The sequence below is a fragment of the Rana temporaria genome, chromosome 3, assembly GCF_905171775.1.
Source record: "Rana temporaria chromosome 3, aRanTem1.1, whole genome shotgun sequence".
Lineage (NCBI taxonomy): Eukaryota > Metazoa > Chordata > Amphibia > Anura > Ranidae > Rana > Rana temporaria.
The window spans coordinates 426,188,239-426,206,471 of record NC_053491.1 but is presented as its reverse complement, the minus strand read 5'-3'; the positions used below and the strand labels follow the sequence as shown (position 1 = coordinate 426,206,471).

Sequence of the window (18,233 nt, the reverse complement as noted above, 5' to 3'; positions counted from 1 at the left end):
AATGGTTGTCAGACAAAGGGAGAGGGCCTAGGTAGGTGGAGAGGTGAATGATGTGGATTGGCTCCAGTCAGACATGTGTTTTGTTTTCATGTACTGAGGCCTGTGTTTTGTTTTTCTTGGTGGTTCATGTAGCAGTCAATCCACAAACTACAATCCACTAGACTCTCTCTGACCACCACCCAGGACCATTTAATTCTACTTCACAATGGCATTTGCATTGAAATAGATATTAGGAGCAAGGATATGAGAGTTATTTTTATATAAAAGTTTTTTTTTAGTGTGTAGTTAAATTAGATTTTAGACTCCCAATTGTTCTTGACTTGTTATGCTAAGCTTCAAGAAAGGAGCAATTACCATATATAGTAATACAATAACATGTCTATATTTTAAAATACCATAAGTCACTTATCCAGAAAATGGTGCATATATTTATTGTCCCGCTGATCTTAAAGAACCACTGCTTTTATATTAGATTCGGGCCAGTGGTTAGTCAAGACGTATGAATGGAAATATAGCAACAGGAATGTAAATATAAATGCTAGACACAAAAAGCTAAAGAAAAACAAAATAAGGATTTCAAATTACAGTAAATGCAAAAAATGATCAGCGCACTAGTTTACTTACCAAGATCAATGAGATTTCCATTAAAGATAATAGCGTTCGTTTTACAACCAGAGAAGAGAGTGGGTGCTACTTGAATTTCACACTGGCAAGTGGGATTTTTTAATAATTATGTATGCATTAAAATATTATTTTAAATATGGTAGCAATGGGCAAGTTCACTTTTATTTAAAACCCAACTCCAGGCCCACCACAATGCAATGGGTAAATGCTTGTTGCCAAGGGGTAGAAGAATAAACGGCCATACACACGGGCCGAATATCGGGCATCATCGATTCAACCAAAACCGGCCAACATTCGGCCCGTGTGTATTGCAGCTAGTCCTACAGAAGCGAGTCCTGTTAAAAGGGCATGACCGAAAAAAGGTCTGCCAATCGCTGAGAGTGCTGACTGGTGTGTTCTGGCGGGGGGGGGGGGGACAGTACCCTTGTCAAACCACAATAGCTGAGCAGGGGAAATCGCTGTACTAACATTGCATAGTTAAGTCTAGTACACACTATTATTATTTTTTCATTTAACCCAGGGGGCTGAATAAAAAAATAATAATCGTAGAGCTTGAGAGGAGTTGCTGTACTAACTATGCAATGTTAGTACATCAATCTCCCCAGCTGTTCTCATTGTGTTCTGACAGGGGGATGACCCCCCGCCAGAACACCCCAGTCAGCGCTCTCAGAGGCTAAGAGCGCTGATTGGAAGACCTTCTTCGGTCATGGCCGAATGGCTGGCTTCTGTCGGACTGGCTGCCGTACACATGGACCGAATGTGCCGCCCGATATATGCCCCTTTGATACAGCGGCTCCTCTCAAGCTCTTCAGTTTTTTTTCCGCTAAGCCCGCTGGGTTGAACGAAAATAAAACTAATAGTGTGTACTTGGCTTAAGGAGTGATTCTTTGCCTCCCTCTGCAATCCAGGGACAGGTTCCACAAAGCCTCCTCTCCTCAGCCGCCTGCAAGGGTATTTTTCTAGAGCTTGGATTTGGGTTCTAACTACTGTATACTTAAAGTATGTATATACACCTGCCTTTATAGGCACATTCAATTTAATGCCATCCCAGTCTTAGTCTGCAGGGTTCAATATTGAGTTGGCCCACCCTTTGCAGCTATAACAGCTTCAACTCTTCTGGGAAGACTGTCCACAAGGTTTAGGAGTGTGTCTATGGGAATATTTGACCATTCTTCCAGAAGCACATTTGTGAGATCAGACACTGATGTGGATGAGAAGGCCTGGCTCGCAGTCTCCGCTCTAATTCATCCTAAAGGTGTTCTATGGGGTTGAGGTCAGGACTCTGTGCAAGTCCGTCAAGTTCCACCACCCTGAACTCGCTCATCCATGTCTTTTCTGTAAAGTGCTCTTATTCTTATGTCAATCCAACATTTCATAATTCTGATATGTGCCTGCTGTACAATGTACTCTTGTATGAAAAGGTATCCTGTCCTCTTTGTATTGTTTCCTTTGTTTGAAATCTCCGGTGATCCTACCAGTCTCTCTGCTTTCATATTAAAAACTAACCACACTAGGCATGTGGTCAGTTTTCTGGCTATGCTGGGAACTTAGCTTGCTGTCCTCCAATGATCAGACTTATGCTGACACGCCCCCCCCCGTCACAGCCATTTACTGGGCAGACCAGTGTTCTGCTGTTCTTTCTCCCCCAGCTCTCTGAGCTCCTCATGCAGCTAGGTATAGAGGTCATGTATGTCACTGATAAAAAAGGGAAAAAAGTTTATAATTTTATATATACAAAACATTTTTGTGTGTATATATACAGGAATGTTTTGCCTTTTATTTCTATTTTAAACTGAATGGGTTGTCTTACAAGATAAGGTTCACATATACTTTAAAGTGGTATTAAAGGCAGTTTTTTTAAATAATCAAATGAAATAACATAAAACACATGCATTTTAATATTTAACCACTTCCATACCAAGCACTTACGCACCTTCCCACCCAAGCCAATTTTCAGCTTTCAGCACTGTCGCACTTTAAAAGGCAATTGCGCGGTTATGCTACACTGTACCCAAACAAAATTGGCGTCCTTTTTTTCCCCACAAATAGAGCTTTCTTTCGGTGGTATTTGATCACCTCTGCGAATTTTTTTTTTTGCGCAACAACTAAAAAAAGACTGAATATTTTGAAAAAAAAAATACGTTTTTATTTTTTTCTGTAATTTTTTTTGTAAATAAGTAAGTTTTCTCTTTCAATTACGGGCACTGATATGATGGCACTGATGGGCACCGATGAGATGGCACTGATGGACATCGATGAGGTTGTACTGATGGGCACAGATGAGGTGGCACTGATTGGCGGCACTGGTATGCGGCACTGATGGGCACTCATAGGCGGCACTGATGGGCACACATGGGCGGCACTGATGGGCACTCATAGGCGGCACTGATGGGCACTCATGGGCAGCACTGATGGGCACTCATGGGCGGCACTGATGGGCACTCATGGGCGGCACTGGGCACTCATAGGCGGCACAGATGGGCACTCATGGGCGGCACTTATGGGTGGCACTGATGGATACTTATGGGTGGCACAGATGGGCACTGATAGGTGGGCACTGGGCATGGATGGGCACTGTGGGCTGGCACTGATGGACACACTGGGGTGGCACTGATGGACACTGTGGGGTGGCACTGATGGACACTGTGGGGCGACACTGTGGGGCAGCACTGATTTATCCATGTTGCCAGTCAGTGCCCATTGGTGGGCACTGATTGGCATATTTTTTATTTTTTACTGCTTTTTTTTTTTCACTGACTTTCTTTTTTTTGCCCCCTTTTTTTTTCCCTTTCCTGGTGGTCCAGGGTGGGCTTCCCTGGTGGTCCAGTGTGGCGATCTGAGGGGGGGCTGCGCTGAATAACAATCAGCGCGAAAACCCCCTGTCAGGAGACCCGCCGATTGTCTCTCCTCTACTCGCGTCTGTCAGACGCGAGTGAGGAAGAGCCATCAACGGCTCTTCCTGTTTACATCGTGATCAGCCGTGATTGGACACAGACTGACACCCCGCATCACCCCATGGGCGCGCGCGGCATGAAATCCCGCAGGACATCCATGGATGTCCAGTCAGGATTTCAGAATTATTTAGGTTATTAATTGTTTTCCTCCTCAGAGCACCTTTTTCAATTGTCCTTTGGCTGTGTTGCACCACACACACAGTCAGCATGAGAGGGACACAGAGCCGCCTTTAGTCACTGTTATGAAGGAGGATGAGAGGCACAGCTTTTGCTTTGGGTCCCTCTCATGTTGGCTGTGTGTGCGGTGCATTGAACGACGGCACGTAGAGTTGTATTACAGAGCTGGAGTTTGCACGTTGTGGGGATTCAAACAGGACGCCATGGGTCCTGGTGCCACGGGGGGCACAGGGGGAATGAGAATTTATTGGCTACCAGGGGACAATTGAAATAGGAAGCTCCAAAGAGGAAAGTAAAAAAAAAGTTATGTTGTTTTTATCTGATTTAGGAAAAACATTTTTGGCTTTAACCTCCCTGGCGGTATGATTCTTTCAGAAAAAAGGTGCTGAAAGCGGTACCATTATTTGCAAGGAAATTTGGCGTTTTATATTGTAGGCCTGTAATTCTTAGGAATAACTCACTTAAATCTGACCAAACAAGAGTATTGTAGGGATCCCGGGTATGACATTTTTTTAAAAACAAAATTATAAATTATAATATAATAAATAATTATAACAAATAATAATATAATTATAATAAAAATTATTCAATAATGTAATCAACTCAAAATCACTGAAATTTGCTCAGTTGCAGAATTGTCGCTGTCATTACTTTTATTTTTTTATGACGAATTTCCCCATAAATCGCTATCGCACAATTCTGCAAGTGATAATAATTCATTATCGCTGTTTTCTAGCTGCTCTAAAACCATTTTTGACATAAAAAGACACTTTTGGTTGCTATGGACAATCTACAGTTTGCAGGGAGAAAGAACAGTTTTTATTATATAAAAGAACATGTAGGACACTGGGCAGACCACTAGGGACAAGGGGGGGGGGTGTATTTTTTACATACAGTACTGTAATCTATAAGATTACAGTATACTGTATGTATTGTGTTTGTTTACGTTTTTGAATTTGGCGCCGTTCTCTGCTCCCGTGCGTCGTAACGTCGCAGGGAACGGAGATCGGCGGCACAGGAGGACGCTGTGTGAATCGAGCGAGGTCCCGCTCGCTCACACAGCGCGGTGGCATCGCTGGATCCAGGGACAAGGTAAGTAAACCATGCCTGTGGATCTAGCGAGGCAAGCCCGAGTCTGACTCGGGGTTACTGATCGCAGCATGAAAATCTAACCCCGAGTCAGACTCGGGGAAACATCGCCAGGGGGGTTAATGTCACTTTAAAGTAATTCTGATCTTGCCTAGAAAAGTGCCTCTACAACAACTCAGATAATTAGTAATTATAAATTACATCATTAGGTAATTACAGGATTAATTAATTATTAATAATTACATGGAGGCAGCCACATTTGTTCACTATACAGTATATGCAGGCTCTCTTTCCTGCTTTGCAGCACTACACAATTGTTGTCCTTTACTGCTTCTTATGCCTAGTACACATGGGCCAAATGTCGGGTGACATTGGGGGGTTCAATAAAAAACAGCAGACATTTGGCCCATGTATATGGTCTGACAGAAGCTGGCTGTTTGGCCGGCTTCAGTTAGACGTGCATGCTGGAAAACCAGTAGTCTCCCGATCAGGGAGATTGCTCTACTAACGTCGGATCGCTAGTTCAGTGGCTTTAGGGGAGGCTTTACAGTGTAGTTCTATAGGTCAGTTGACTGATTGAAAACAACCCTTTTAATTGCTGAAAAAGCCTTCCTAACTTTTCTCTTTCTATTTAATGGTAAGGAGGGGATTTATGCTTACTATAATTAACCTGTCTGTGCTGGGAGATCTTCATTGTCAGTTGTAAAGGTGTGTGCACTGTTTGTCCTTGCAAAATCTTGCCCCCTTTTTTTATTTAAAATGATCCTCACAGTGGACTTCTCTGTCTCCTTCCAGGGGCATAGCTCCCAACTGATTTTGAGGGACTGTCCCTGATTTGGAACAAAGTCCCTCTGTCCCTCTTTCCTCCTCATTTGTCCCTCATTTTGGTCTTATCTATATAATTGTATGTAAAATGCACCTTTTAATCTTTCCAGTGCTAAACTTTTTATCCGTATTCTAAATTGCTGCATAGCAAATATTAAAGGGGTTGTAAAGGTAATTCCCCCCCCCCCCCCCTAAATAGCTTCCTTTACCTTAGTGCAGTCCTCCTTCACTTACCTCATCCTTCCATTTTGCTTTTAAATGTCCTTATTTCTTCTGAGAAATCCTCACTTCCTGTTCTTCTGTCTGTAACTACACACAGTAATGCAAGGCTTCTCCCTGGTGTGGAGAAAGCCTCTTGAGGGTGGAGGGGGCGAGCAGGAGGGTCAGGACACTCTCTACTTTGCAGATAGAGAAAGGAGCTGTGTGTTAGTGGGCGTCCTGAAAACTCCTGCTCGCCCCCTCCCCCCTCAAGAGGCTTTCTCCACACCAGGGAGAGAGCCTCGCATTACTGTGTGGAGTTACAGAACAGAAGAACAGGAAGTGAGGATTTCTCAGAAGAAATAAGGACATTTAAAAGCAAAATGGAAGGATGAGGTAAGTGAAGGAGGACTGCACTAAGGTAAAGGAAGCTATTTAAGGGGAAAAAAATTACCTTTACAACCCCTTTAAGGAAAAGTAGTTAATAAAAAAAAGAATTTGAGGGATTTAACAAATTTTTCTTTTGGTATAATTCTCCTTTAAGGGGTTGTGGCAGAGGGTGTGTCCTATGCCTACATACTTTTGCTGATAGGTGTCCCTCGTTCCCATCTTAAAACGTTGGTGGGTATGCATGGGATGCATGGCCCCAGCACCTCACAAATGAGCACTTAGCTACTAGAACGCAGGTTGCCTAAACACACATATGCAGTTCACTATTTCACTTGCAGGATGCTGAGCTCGATCCCTGAAACAAGAGAGGTGCATGTCTAGTTAGAGCAAGCCAAGTTTTTGTTCATGAGGTGTTGGTGCTGTGCATCCAATGGTCGGTCTGTCCTGCCATCTATGCCGTACAGTGAAGGGCAGCCCACAGTGGAAACAGAATCAAAGGATTTTTTAAAACAGAGGACGGCATTTTAATGTACAGACAAAGTTGTAGTAAATAAGGATTTTATTTAAATGTCATTTGAGTTTAAAGTGATTGTAAAGTCTCGTTTTTCGTTTCAACCAATCAGGATAGAGAGTCCCGGACGACTGAGGCATTTGTGGACATTGCTTGATAGAGAGGGGGCTCTGGTAAGTCTGAGGGGGGCTGAGGAGAGCTGATGCACACAGAAGGCTTTTTTTTTTCTTTGTCAATTTTGTTTATTGAATATTAAATAATAAAGACAATTAGTAATAAATAGTTACAACAAAGAAGGCTTTTTTTTTAATGCATAGATTGCATCATGAGAAGTCCATAGCCCTGTGCTGGCCATACTTGGCTCCACTTTGGGCCAATTGCTGTCCTGTCAGCACCACCAGGTTCCACAAACCTTGTCTGAAAAATCAAAGGAGCTAGGTGGAACATTGTCAGATGCAGTCACTGTCCAGGTACACGTGGTGTTATTTTTCTCCTGGTGGCTAAACACAGTGGCAGAATAGAAGAAGGAAGGTATGAATATAAACCCCCAAGGCGGTAAACCCGAGCGTGACTCGGGGTGGGTTTCCAATGTTAGGATCGGTATCCCCGAGTCACGCTCGGGGTGGATGTGCAGAGTGTGCAGCGGCGAGGCTTACCTGCTCGCTGGATCCACAGGCAAGTTACTCACCTTGTCCCTGGATCCAGCGATGCCACCCCGCTGTGTGAGCGAGCGGGTCCTCCTCGCTCGATTCACAGTGTCCCCGTGTGCCGCCGATCTCCGTTCCCTGCGACGTTACGACGCACGGGGGCGGAGAACGGCGCCAAATTCAAAAAAGTAAACAAACACATTACATACAGTATATTGTAATCTTATAGATTACAGTACTGTGTGTACAAAATACACACCCCCCTTGTCCCTAGTGGTCTGCCCAGTGCCCTACATGTACATTTATTTAATAAAAACTGTTCTTTCTCCCTGAAAACTGTAGATTGTCCAAAAGTGTCCCTTTATGTCAAAAATGGTTTTAGATCAGCTAGAAAACAGCGATAATAAATTATAATCACTTGCAGAATTGTGCGATAGCGATTTGTGGGGAAATATGTCATAAAAAAATAAAAGTAATGACAGCGACAATTCTGCAACTGAGCAAATTTCAGTGATTTTGAGTTGATTACATTATTGAATAATTTTTATTATAATTATATTATTATTTGTTATAATTATTTATAATTATTTATTATATTATAATTTATAATTTTGTTTTAAAAAAAAATCATACCCGGGATGCCTACAAGACTCTTGTTTGGTCAGATTTAAGTGAGTTATTCCTAAAAATTACAGGCCTACAGTATAAAACGCCAAATTTCCTTGCAAAATAATTGCTTTTGGTACGTAATTCCAGACAGAATCATACCGCCAGGGAGGTTAAGGGCTGATGCTCATAAATACAATTGGGTTTTACCATCTCCTTTACCAACAGCTTTGCAGTACAAAGATGGAATGTATGGAATTAATTGATTAGGCAGACCCTCTAACTACATGGTTGCTGGTAAATTTAAAGTGGATGGAGAATGTACAGTCAGATTGTCAGAATGTGTGGCCAACATTAAATTCTGAAGTACAATTAGAAACATTCCCCATTGGTTATGTATTTAAGTAAGATGTCCAAGAACCATCCCCGGGTCAGTATAGTTGTTGGATATGTCCCTGATGATACACCGGACAATAGGTACGGACGGACTAGAATACCAAAAGTATTGGGACAATTTTGCCCACATGAATTTTAATGGCATCCCAGTCTTAGTTTGCAGGGTTTAATATTGAGTTGGCCCACCCTTTGCAGCTATAACAGCTTCAGCTCTTTTGGGAAGGCTGTCCACAAGGTTTAGGAATGTGTCTACGGAAAGGTTTGACCATTCTTCCAGAAGCACATTTGTTAGGTCAGGCACTGATGTGGACAAGAAGGCCTGGCTTGCAGTCTCCGCTTTAATTCATTCCAAAGGTGTTCTATTATGTTGATGTCAGGACTCTGTGCAGGCCAGTCAAGTTCCTCCACACCAAACTCACTCACCCATGTCTTTATGGAGCTTGCTTTGTGCACAGTCATGTAGGAACAGGAAGGGGCCATCCCCAAACTGTTCCCACAATGTTGGAAGCATGAAATATTCCAAAATGTATTGGAATACTGATGTCTTAAGAGTTCCCTTCACTGGAACTAAGGGGCTAAGCCCAACCCCAAAAAAACAACCCCTCACCATAATCCCCCCTCGACCAAATGATTTGGACCAGTGCACAAAACAAGGTCTATAAAGACATAGATGAGCGAGTTTGGTCCTGACTTCAACCAGATAGAACACCTTTGGGGTAAATTAAAGCGGAGACTGCGAGCCAGGCCTTCTCGTACACATCAGTGTCTGACCTCACAAATGCGCTTCTGGAAGAATGGTCAAACATTCCCATAGACACACTCCTAAACCTCGTGGACAGCCTTCCCAGAAGAGTTGAAGCTGTTATAGCTGCAAGGGGCAATATTAAACTCTATGGACTAAGACTGGCCATTAAAGTTCATGTGCGTGTAAAGGCAGGCATCCCAATATGTTTGGTAATATAGTGTATGTAAGGGCAGTGACATTTTTTTCCCAATGTGTTATTAGTTATGATGTTTATTATATATTCTTGTATTATCTGCTAAATTTCAGGTAAACGTACAAAAGGTGCAGTGCACTACATAATACAGGGATACTAGGCTTAGAGCAATAGATATGTTTTTGACTATCCAGAGACTGCATTTTGATTTAAAGGGGTTGTAAAGGTTTGTCTTTTATTTTCTAAATAGGTTCCTTTAAGCTAGTGCATTGTTGGTTCACTTATCTTTTCCTTCAATTACCCTTCTAAATGTTTTTTTTTCTTTGTTTGAATTTCTCACTTCCTGTTTCTCCTCAGTAAGCTTGCCACCATCGTCCAAGCGGTGGAAAGTCATTTAGAACAGCTTACTGAGGAAGAACAGGAAGTGAGAAATTCAGACAAAGAAAACAAAGAAAAAAAACATTTAGAAGGGAAATAGAAGGAAAAGGTAAGTGAACCAACAATGCACTAACTTAAAGTAACCTATTTAGAAAATAAAATACGAACCTTTATAACCCCTTTAATAAACATATGTCTTAAGCTGATATGTACACCAGTACTGCTTGGGATTGTGATGCTGCTTCCCATTTAATTGTATTTATTTTCTTTATTTTAATTTTGGTTATTTGTAATTTTCTTTTTTGTATGTTTGTTTTTTTTGGAAAACTTACGAAACTTTCAGTAAGAAATATTTGACGAAAAAAAAGATGCCCCCAAACTCTTGGATTTTGCTCACAATGATTTGTTTAATACATGTTTTGGAAATATTTTTTTTTTGATTTATAACAAAAAAAAAAAAAAAACAATAAAAAAAATACCTTGACCCCAGTACAAAACATCTAATATTTATTTTCTCATAAATATATATAATTACATATATACAATATCTACAAATAAAGTTTATCTGAGCATATGAAGATATATGCACATAGGACTAACTACAGCCACACTCTTCAACAATCATTTCTTCATGATGCCTTAAGACAACATCACTGCCTTCATAATACAGCATAGACAATGGGCTCATTCTCACTGGGACGCAGTATGGGCATTCCACCTTCTCAGGCTGGTACAGCTTCACCACACTCTGAAAATAACAAGAAGAAAACTGTCAATTGTGATGTTAACAATAAATAGTGTGAGTGTTGGGTTTGTTATATTTTTAAAAAAAAAGTAATGACACAAATACTCAATTTATTTTGTAATTTTCCTGTGCATCATGTGATATTATAACACCTTTTTTTCTAATATCTAATTGTGCAGATAAAGGGGGTTGATTCATTAAGAATGGACACAACAGCATGAACACAACAGCGCAATCCGAAAGGTAGAGTTGTTACCCAATTAGAATTCTTGCATAGTTTCTAACAAAGTGAATTTTCACATTCTGTTAATTTTAAATATTTTTAAAAGGGAATTCTAAAAGGATTTTTGTTTCTTTGAGTATCTATCTATCTATCTATCTATCTATCTATCTATCTATCTATCTATCTATCTATCTATCTATCTATCTATCTATCTATCTATCTATCGTATATGGAAAGGCTCCCCAATGGGGTTTTTAGGCAGCAAAGAGATTAAAGGATGCAACAAAGTACAAATTATATAAAAAAGTAGAAAAATGTTTAAACATTTTTCTACTTTTTTATATAATTTGTACTTTGTTGCATTCTATTATTCTATTATAGAATTGTCTTTGAAGTAGTAAGGAAAGCTGAGTTAGAATTGAGAGCCTGTTGTGTCCCATCCGGTCTGGGGGTGATCATGAAATGTTTACTGAGAGAGAAAAGTGAAGCACAGCCACTGCGCAGGACTACTAAGCAGAACGCACATCCTATATTAAGAAAATTTGTTTTTTTAGATGTCTGTATACATTTTCTAACTATATATAGAGGCAGTTTTTTTAACACAATAACTCTCATTGATACACATTTTATAATAATCTGACCATAGTCATATATATAGATACGTAATAATAAAATAAAAAAATAGGGGGATGGTTTCACTTTTAGAATGCAATATATCTCTTTTGAAATCACTAATGTCAGAAAAAGAGATAGCACTGTCCTTCAATTATGACATCAATGCTCTAGAAATAATTACATACAGAGCTTTTTTCACTACCATCCTAACATTTCTTTTTGCAGTTGGCACAAGTGTATTATATATTTATTAAAGAATGTTAAAATCATTATTAGAATTGGATTGAATCCCTTCTCTTACCTTCATGTAAGCATGATTTGTTGGTTTGAATGTCTCATTCAATGGGATTGGACATGCACCCTCACATCTGTAGGCATTATACTTCTTGGGGTAGACGATCCATTCTCCCCATCCTACTTCACCAAAGTCTACAAACATATCCACTCTTCGGCACAAGGCTTTGCCATGTTCTACATGCCTTGAAGGCACATTGTTTATCAGCATATGGTGGTTCTCATTCCTGTTCCTCCTGTGTCTCCGGATGGCTGATACTCTGCTAGCTTTCTCCAGTGCAACATACTTTGAGGACTCCACTGTTTTGATGAGACTCGGAGAACCAACTACGCTGTCATAGGACTTGTCCTTTGCAAACACAACAAGCACAACCCTCTCTGCACTGGATGTATAAGTGGTCTGTTGTCTACCATATTTTGGCTCAAATTCCATATTGGTGTCCGTGGTTTTCTCTGTTATGTACTTGGACTTTATGTGTTCATCTGCATAGTTTTCTCTTACGTGCTGGAGGAAGAGCTGGAGCATTTGGGTAAGGTCGAAGCTAGCCCAAGAAGAACCTTTTAAGGTAGCAGGATCTATCTTGAATGACCCAAGGAACAGTTCTTTTTCTTTCTTGCTGTGGTAGATGTCTAAGGTTTTGTTCTCTAAACCCAGGAACGAAGGGATATGTATCCTTAGCTGGGCCAACTGTAACTCATTGCTGCTAGAAATTGAGGACATATCGAAAGACAGCTTGAGGCGATTATTGACTTCTGTATAGTCTGCAGAAAAACAAACAAGTTCCGAAAATATTAACATTTATATATTGTTCTGTTGCTTTGTTTTCCTAGATGTCACTAAGAAGAACATGTCATGTGTCAAACTGCTGTCTGTATGGTGGCCAGACAGGAATAGGCTTAGACACTCAATACACAAAAAGTAGTTGGATAACAAGTGTTTTAACACTTATACCCAACAGGGGTAAGTCTAGTAATAGACCATCCATCTTTCTGACTAGAGGAACGAGAAAAGGGTCATTCCTCGGCCACATGAACAACAGTTAATCATATTACTTTTAATACATGTACTTGAAAGTGAATGCATCATAAAACTTGGGGAAAATGCCTATTCATTTTAAAATAAAACCAATCAAACTTAAATCTTATTCCATATAAGCATTAACGCGTTAGTGTAATTTCAAAGGTAATTTTCAGTATTTTTAAAACTTCAGCTTTCAATAAAATAACACTTGGTGATCATAACATAAGGGTTGTTGTTCAGACAATTCCTGTTATAGAGTGACAACACTTTGCCCCATCTCCCAATTGTGCTTCTATGTTGTCACCTTATTGCACAGGTTTTACTGGAAACAACAAACAGCTATTTTTACACACATTCTGCAGGAATGGCCTAGCATGAAAAAAAGGGAAAATTATTTTGTTTTAATAAATTATTAATCATTATTAAATAAACAGTGCTTTAGCAAACTAAATGCTTCAACAGCTAAAATTTAAATATAATTAAAGAAAAATAGCTGGATAATTGCCATTGGAGCTAATGTACTTACTTTTTGCAACAAGGCTTAACACGATGTCATAATCTGAAGTGTTGACTCGTTCAGATAATTTTGACTCATTCTTCATGAGAAGATTGTGGTAGAGTTGCATCATATACAAAGGATACTTGATACTTTGTAGGTGTCTTTTTCCGGAAAGAATTGATGAAAGTTTTAAGCTTAGGTCAGATCCTGGAAGATCAAATCTGGACTCTGTTTCAAAAAGTGTAGGCACCCCATGTACTGTGAATAATAGTACAAAACTCAGTGCAGTGTTAAATACAATCATCTCTCCTCAACCTTTCTGTATTGCCCCTTAACTCAGGAGATGTTGCCAGTTCTAACACTCTCTTAACACTGGTCTTGCCCTCTGTATATATAGCAGGGAGGCTTGACCTGTTCCTTTACTCTTCACACCTAATGACCTTTTGATCTACATGACCTTAGCATCAAAAGCCAACCACTTCTAGGGCCATGTCAACTCAATGGCTCCCTGCTGCTAAACTAATGACTCCACAGTGGGATTCTTGCAAAATGTCAAAGCTGCATCCTATGATACCTCAAGCCCGATTCTGAATGAGTACATTACAGTAAAAGTCTATATACACGTACCTATGGATTTCTAGGTCTTCAATTCTGTTGCTCTTCAGCAGGAACCAGACACATTTCGATCCATCTGTGGGCAGGCTGGTTGTACTGAAGTCAATCCATTGTACATCCAGCCTGCCAGTTTTTTTGTGTGCAATCACTGCTGGCGGCTATAACTTCTTGTAAGGGTAGGGTGATGGGGTGGTCATCCCGTCCTCTATGTTTCCCACCTCATTGGGCGCCAAGCAAGGGTCACATGAAAGTCCTACCCCAGAGTGGGTTCTTCTGGGCTATGCTAGGTACTTTAGATAGGGTAACTGCTTTACATATGGGGTACCTTGACTGGAACAGACACCTGAACTGAAATAAACTCTCTTGATTTACTAAGCATCACCATGGTTATTTGTGCAATTTGGAGGGACATGCAGAGCCCTTACCCTCTCCACTTGTCCAGGTCATCACCACTACCTCACTCCCAGTAACAATATGGGGTCCCGCTGTACACCTAGCGTGGACTCCATGCATGTACTTCACTTAACTCTTGCTCTTCTGTACCTGTGCACAGGCTGAGGGTCCCAGTGATACAGATCTGCTACCATTGCTATGGTAGACAAATCAATGCAGAAGGAGTGCCAAAAAACATCTCCCTTGCTGCAAGAGGCTATCTCACGTTTTACGTGTACATGCTTACAACAGGCTGCTAGAGAAACCTTTGTCATCTTTGGTTACCATTTGTGTCTTCACAGTGCATCAACTCCCGTACTATATTCCAATGTCTGTAGATCGAGCTGTGCCTTTTACTTGCATTACACCCCTTTAGTAACTTCAGACCAGGCAAAGTTTCAAAAGCTTTATGTAAATTTTTCGGCATGATGACATTCACGAGATTACAGTTCAACATATATTGCAGTGTTTTTCTACATCCCTAGACCCTAGACCCTAACATCGGGCTTGTGGATGCCCCAGCAAACTTACATTGGATGAGAGTCCATTCTTGGTAGATACCATAACAGGTTTCTTCAAGGAGTACTGCAAGTCCAAACAGTCTCCACTAACAGTTGGAATTCCGATCCCGGCATAATACTGGTAATCCAGGTTCCAGCGACAGCAATGAGAAGAACATCTCTCTAGCTCAAAATCCCAGGTGTGAACCCCCTGTTCTTTTTATACCACACAGAACCCGTAGGTTGGGCCCAGCAAAGCCAGCCAGAACAAAAACCTGGGAACATGATTAACCATACGCTTCCCAACTGGGGCAGCATTAACCCCTACCTGCCTACATGCTGGCAGTGATCATTGTATTCCGATGGATGGGAAGTTTTCTGCTGTCAGAATACAATAGCGCAACGGGAGGGGAAATAAAATTGCTTGATCCCCCCCACCAACACAGTCAGTGTTGATGGCGTCCCCCCCACCAACACAGTCAGTGTTGATGGCGGGGTCGTGCAATTTCAACACAATGAATGGAAATTATTGAAATTTTATTTTGTGACATTTCTTTCAATAAAAAATAAAGTAAAAAAAAATAATAATAAACATTGCCTCACATTGTAACAATGCAGGGTGCTGCCCTTCGCTGCCGCTTCACATTGCATGCCAGCTCTTACCTTGCGCTATAAACAACTGCCATTTTATAAAATACTTGTTTTCAGCTTTTTCCTTGGTTGCATTCCAGCACCACTATTAATCCAAGCAGCCTATTTACAAACAATTCCTTTTCAATGGCTGCTTGGCATTTTTTAGGGAAGGTCTTTTTGGTTAATGTATGTTTAACAGCCACATGTAGTTTCCATCAATAACCCATTTACAGGGTGACAACAAAGGAGCTTAGCTGGGAGACAGGGTTAGAGCATTGTCAGCGTTTAACATTCATCAAGCATTATTTTAATGAACACTCTAGTATCAATGTAACATTATCGGGAATGAAAAGTTCTAAAAACAGCTTGGATAGCTTTGTTAGACAAATTCATTCCAGGTATTCCTAAGTCTTCCCAGAAATGTATTTTCTTTTACTTCCTAGCCTCCAAAATAGCCATTGCTAATTCATGGAAAACCTCTGTGGTATGTTTAGACAAACTATATTGGATCATGATCCATGAAAAAAGATCTAATATAATTAATGATAAAAGAGTACTCTTTAAGAGGACATGAACCCTGGACCAAAGATATAAAACTATGAAGTTGAGACCTTATGAAGGCCTGGACTATTGTTTTGCAATGTACCATTTTGGTGGGCATTGGTGCCAAGGTCCTGGATTATGGGTAATGGCAGGGCTGGCAGATGGCACTTTTTTGTGTCCCTTTTCTTAAGCCCTGTACACACGATCGGTCCATCCGATGAGAACGGTCTGATGGACCGTTTTCATCGGTTAACCGATGAAGCTGACTGATGGTCAGTCGTGCCTACACACCATCGGTTAAAAAAACGATCGTGTCAGAACACGGTGACGTAAAACACAACGACGTGCTGAAAAAAACGAAGTTCAATGCTTTCAAGCATGCGTCGACTTAATTCTGAGCATGCGTGGATTTTTAACCGATGGTTGTGCCTACTAACGATCGGTTTTTAACTATCGGTTAGGAATCCATCGATTAAATTTAAAACAAGTTGGCTTTTGTTTTAATCGATGGATAAATAACCAATGGCGCCCACACACGATCGGTTTGGACCGATGAAAACGGTCCGTCAGACCGTTCTCATCGGTTTAACCGATCGTGTGTACGCGGCCTAAGTTTTAAGTGGGAGGTTGAGCCAGGGAAGTCTTTTTTTTTTTTCAGAGCAATTTCTGCTTGACCTTTTGGTCTTTCTTCTTAACATTCTTCTCTTTTTTTTGTTTCTATTTTTCTGTCTTTCTTTGCAATGTTGTTTTAGCTAACACTGGAATATTGACCATGAGCTTGGACCATGTACAGTGATTTATAGAAACAGGAGCGAAAGCTTAATCATATGTAAACCTTTTTTGCTGATTTTGCTTTATCAATGATAGATATGAGGTCTTATTGATGGATAGTAATCCAGACATGAATATTAGTTGAATGTTACTGCCCTTGCACTATATCATTGATGGAGTGTAACTATTGGATTATTGTTGGCTTTGTGGCTTGATATTTTAGGCATACTTGTATGTAATATTTACTGCATTGTTCACAATAAAAAAAATCCTTATTTGCAGTCACGATTTCTAATAAACTGTAAAACCGCTCTTTAATTTAGATCAATTAAAAATGGCATTTACAAAAAACAAAAACTTGTAGTGTGCAGTGATATCCTTTTCAAGTTCTTTTACAGTTTCTAAGAAACTCTGAGAGCAGATGAGGATTTTATGTACTGACTGATTTTTTAAGTGTTTGCAACCCTAGAAAAAAATGGATCCTGTTCCTATAAAGCATGAATGTATAAAGCAGTGCTTGTGCTTAGCAATTTGGCCCCCTGTGCACCTGAAATACCTGGTTGATCCTGCCTGGTGCTGCCCTCCTCTCTGTCCATGTTTGGTTTGCTTCTGAGTCCTGACATTATGGTCAGTTTACGTGCCTCCGTCATCCGCTGTCTCTCATCTGTGCACTTCAATCTTCTCCCCAATTCTCTTCTCCTGCTGGAAAAATAACTGTATTTTCTTACTATAGTTCCCTGTGGTAGATAACATGATGTTCCCCAGTGTATGCGATTTATAAAAAATATGCTAGCTAATACCTTATTTCAGAGCACCGCTCAGCGCTCACGTGACTGCCCACCGGTCACCTCCTCTCCTCCTGGTAGGCCCCGTACACACGACCAAACATGTCTGCTGAAACTGGTCTGCGGGCCAGTTTCAGCAGACATGTTCAGTCGTGTGTAGGCCCGAGCGTGCAGGATTCCAGCAAACATTTGCCCGCCGGGCCTTTTCCCAGCGGACAAATATTCCTGGACTTGTTTTAAAACAGTCCGCTGGAATCCTGCCCGCTCGGACATGTTCGGTCGTCTGTACAGACCTACCGTACATGTCCGAGCGCCCACCATCCCTCGCATGCGTCTAATGACTTCGACGCATGCGTGGAAGCATTTAACTGGCAGGCCCGCCCACGTCGCCGCGTCATTGTCGTGGCGACACCGCGTCATCGTCGCGGCGACACCGCGGACACGCCCCGCGTATTGTTTACACGCGGATTTCTGTACGATGGTTAGTACAGCCATCGTACAGAAATCCCCGGGCAGACATGTACGGTGAAAACGGTCCGGCGGACCGGTTTCATCGTATATGTTTGATCGTGTGTACACGGCCGTAGACATCAGCGGGGGATTGTCAGCCCCTCCTCCTGCAGCTGTCAGATCAGGAGAGGAGACATGTGCGCAGAGTGGGTCTCTGAAATAAGGCTTTAGGCGGCAGCATATTTTATTTATAAATCACATACACTGGGGAACATCATGTTATCTAACACAGGGAACTATAGTAAGAAAAACAGGGGCTTTAAAACCACTTTAACTCCTGGATTTCTATAGGGAGTAGTTTTCCAAAACAATGC

General features: G+C 41.1%; 1 protein-coding gene across 1 annotated transcript; it reads right to left on the bottom strand.

Annotated features, from left to right (window-relative positions):
- Positions 1 to 10,309: 10,309 nt before the first annotated feature.
- Positions 10,310 to 17,274, bottom strand: LOC120930542 (nodal homolog). The gene is made up of 4 exons (XM_040341721.1): positions 17,181 to 17,274; positions 13,158 to 13,388; positions 11,618 to 12,372; positions 10,310 to 10,481 (listed from the first exon to the last, which is right to left on the bottom strand). The coding sequence occupies exons 1-4, from the start codon at positions 17,272 to 17,274 to the stop codon at positions 10,329 to 10,331; spliced, it is 1,233 nt and encodes a 410-aa protein (XP_040197655.1). The 3' UTR covers positions 10,310 to 10,328.
- Between the last annotated feature and the right edge of the window lie 959 nt (positions 17,275 to 18,233).

Excerpts from the sequence above, each read along its gene's own strand:
- LOC120930542 (XM_040341721.1), bottom strand. The coding sequence starts at position 17,274 with ATGACGGAGGCACGTAAACTGACCATAATGTCAGGACTCAGAAGCAAA. Across the intron at positions 12,373-13,157 it reads GTTAAGCCTTGTTGCAAAAA|ACTATACAGAAGTCAATAAT; the intron begins GTAAGTACATTA and ends GTTTTTCTGCAG. Across the intron at positions 10,482-11,617 it reads CAAATCATGCTTACATGAAG|AGTGTGGTGAAGCTGTACCA; the intron begins GTAAGAGAAGGG and ends TGTTATTTTCAG.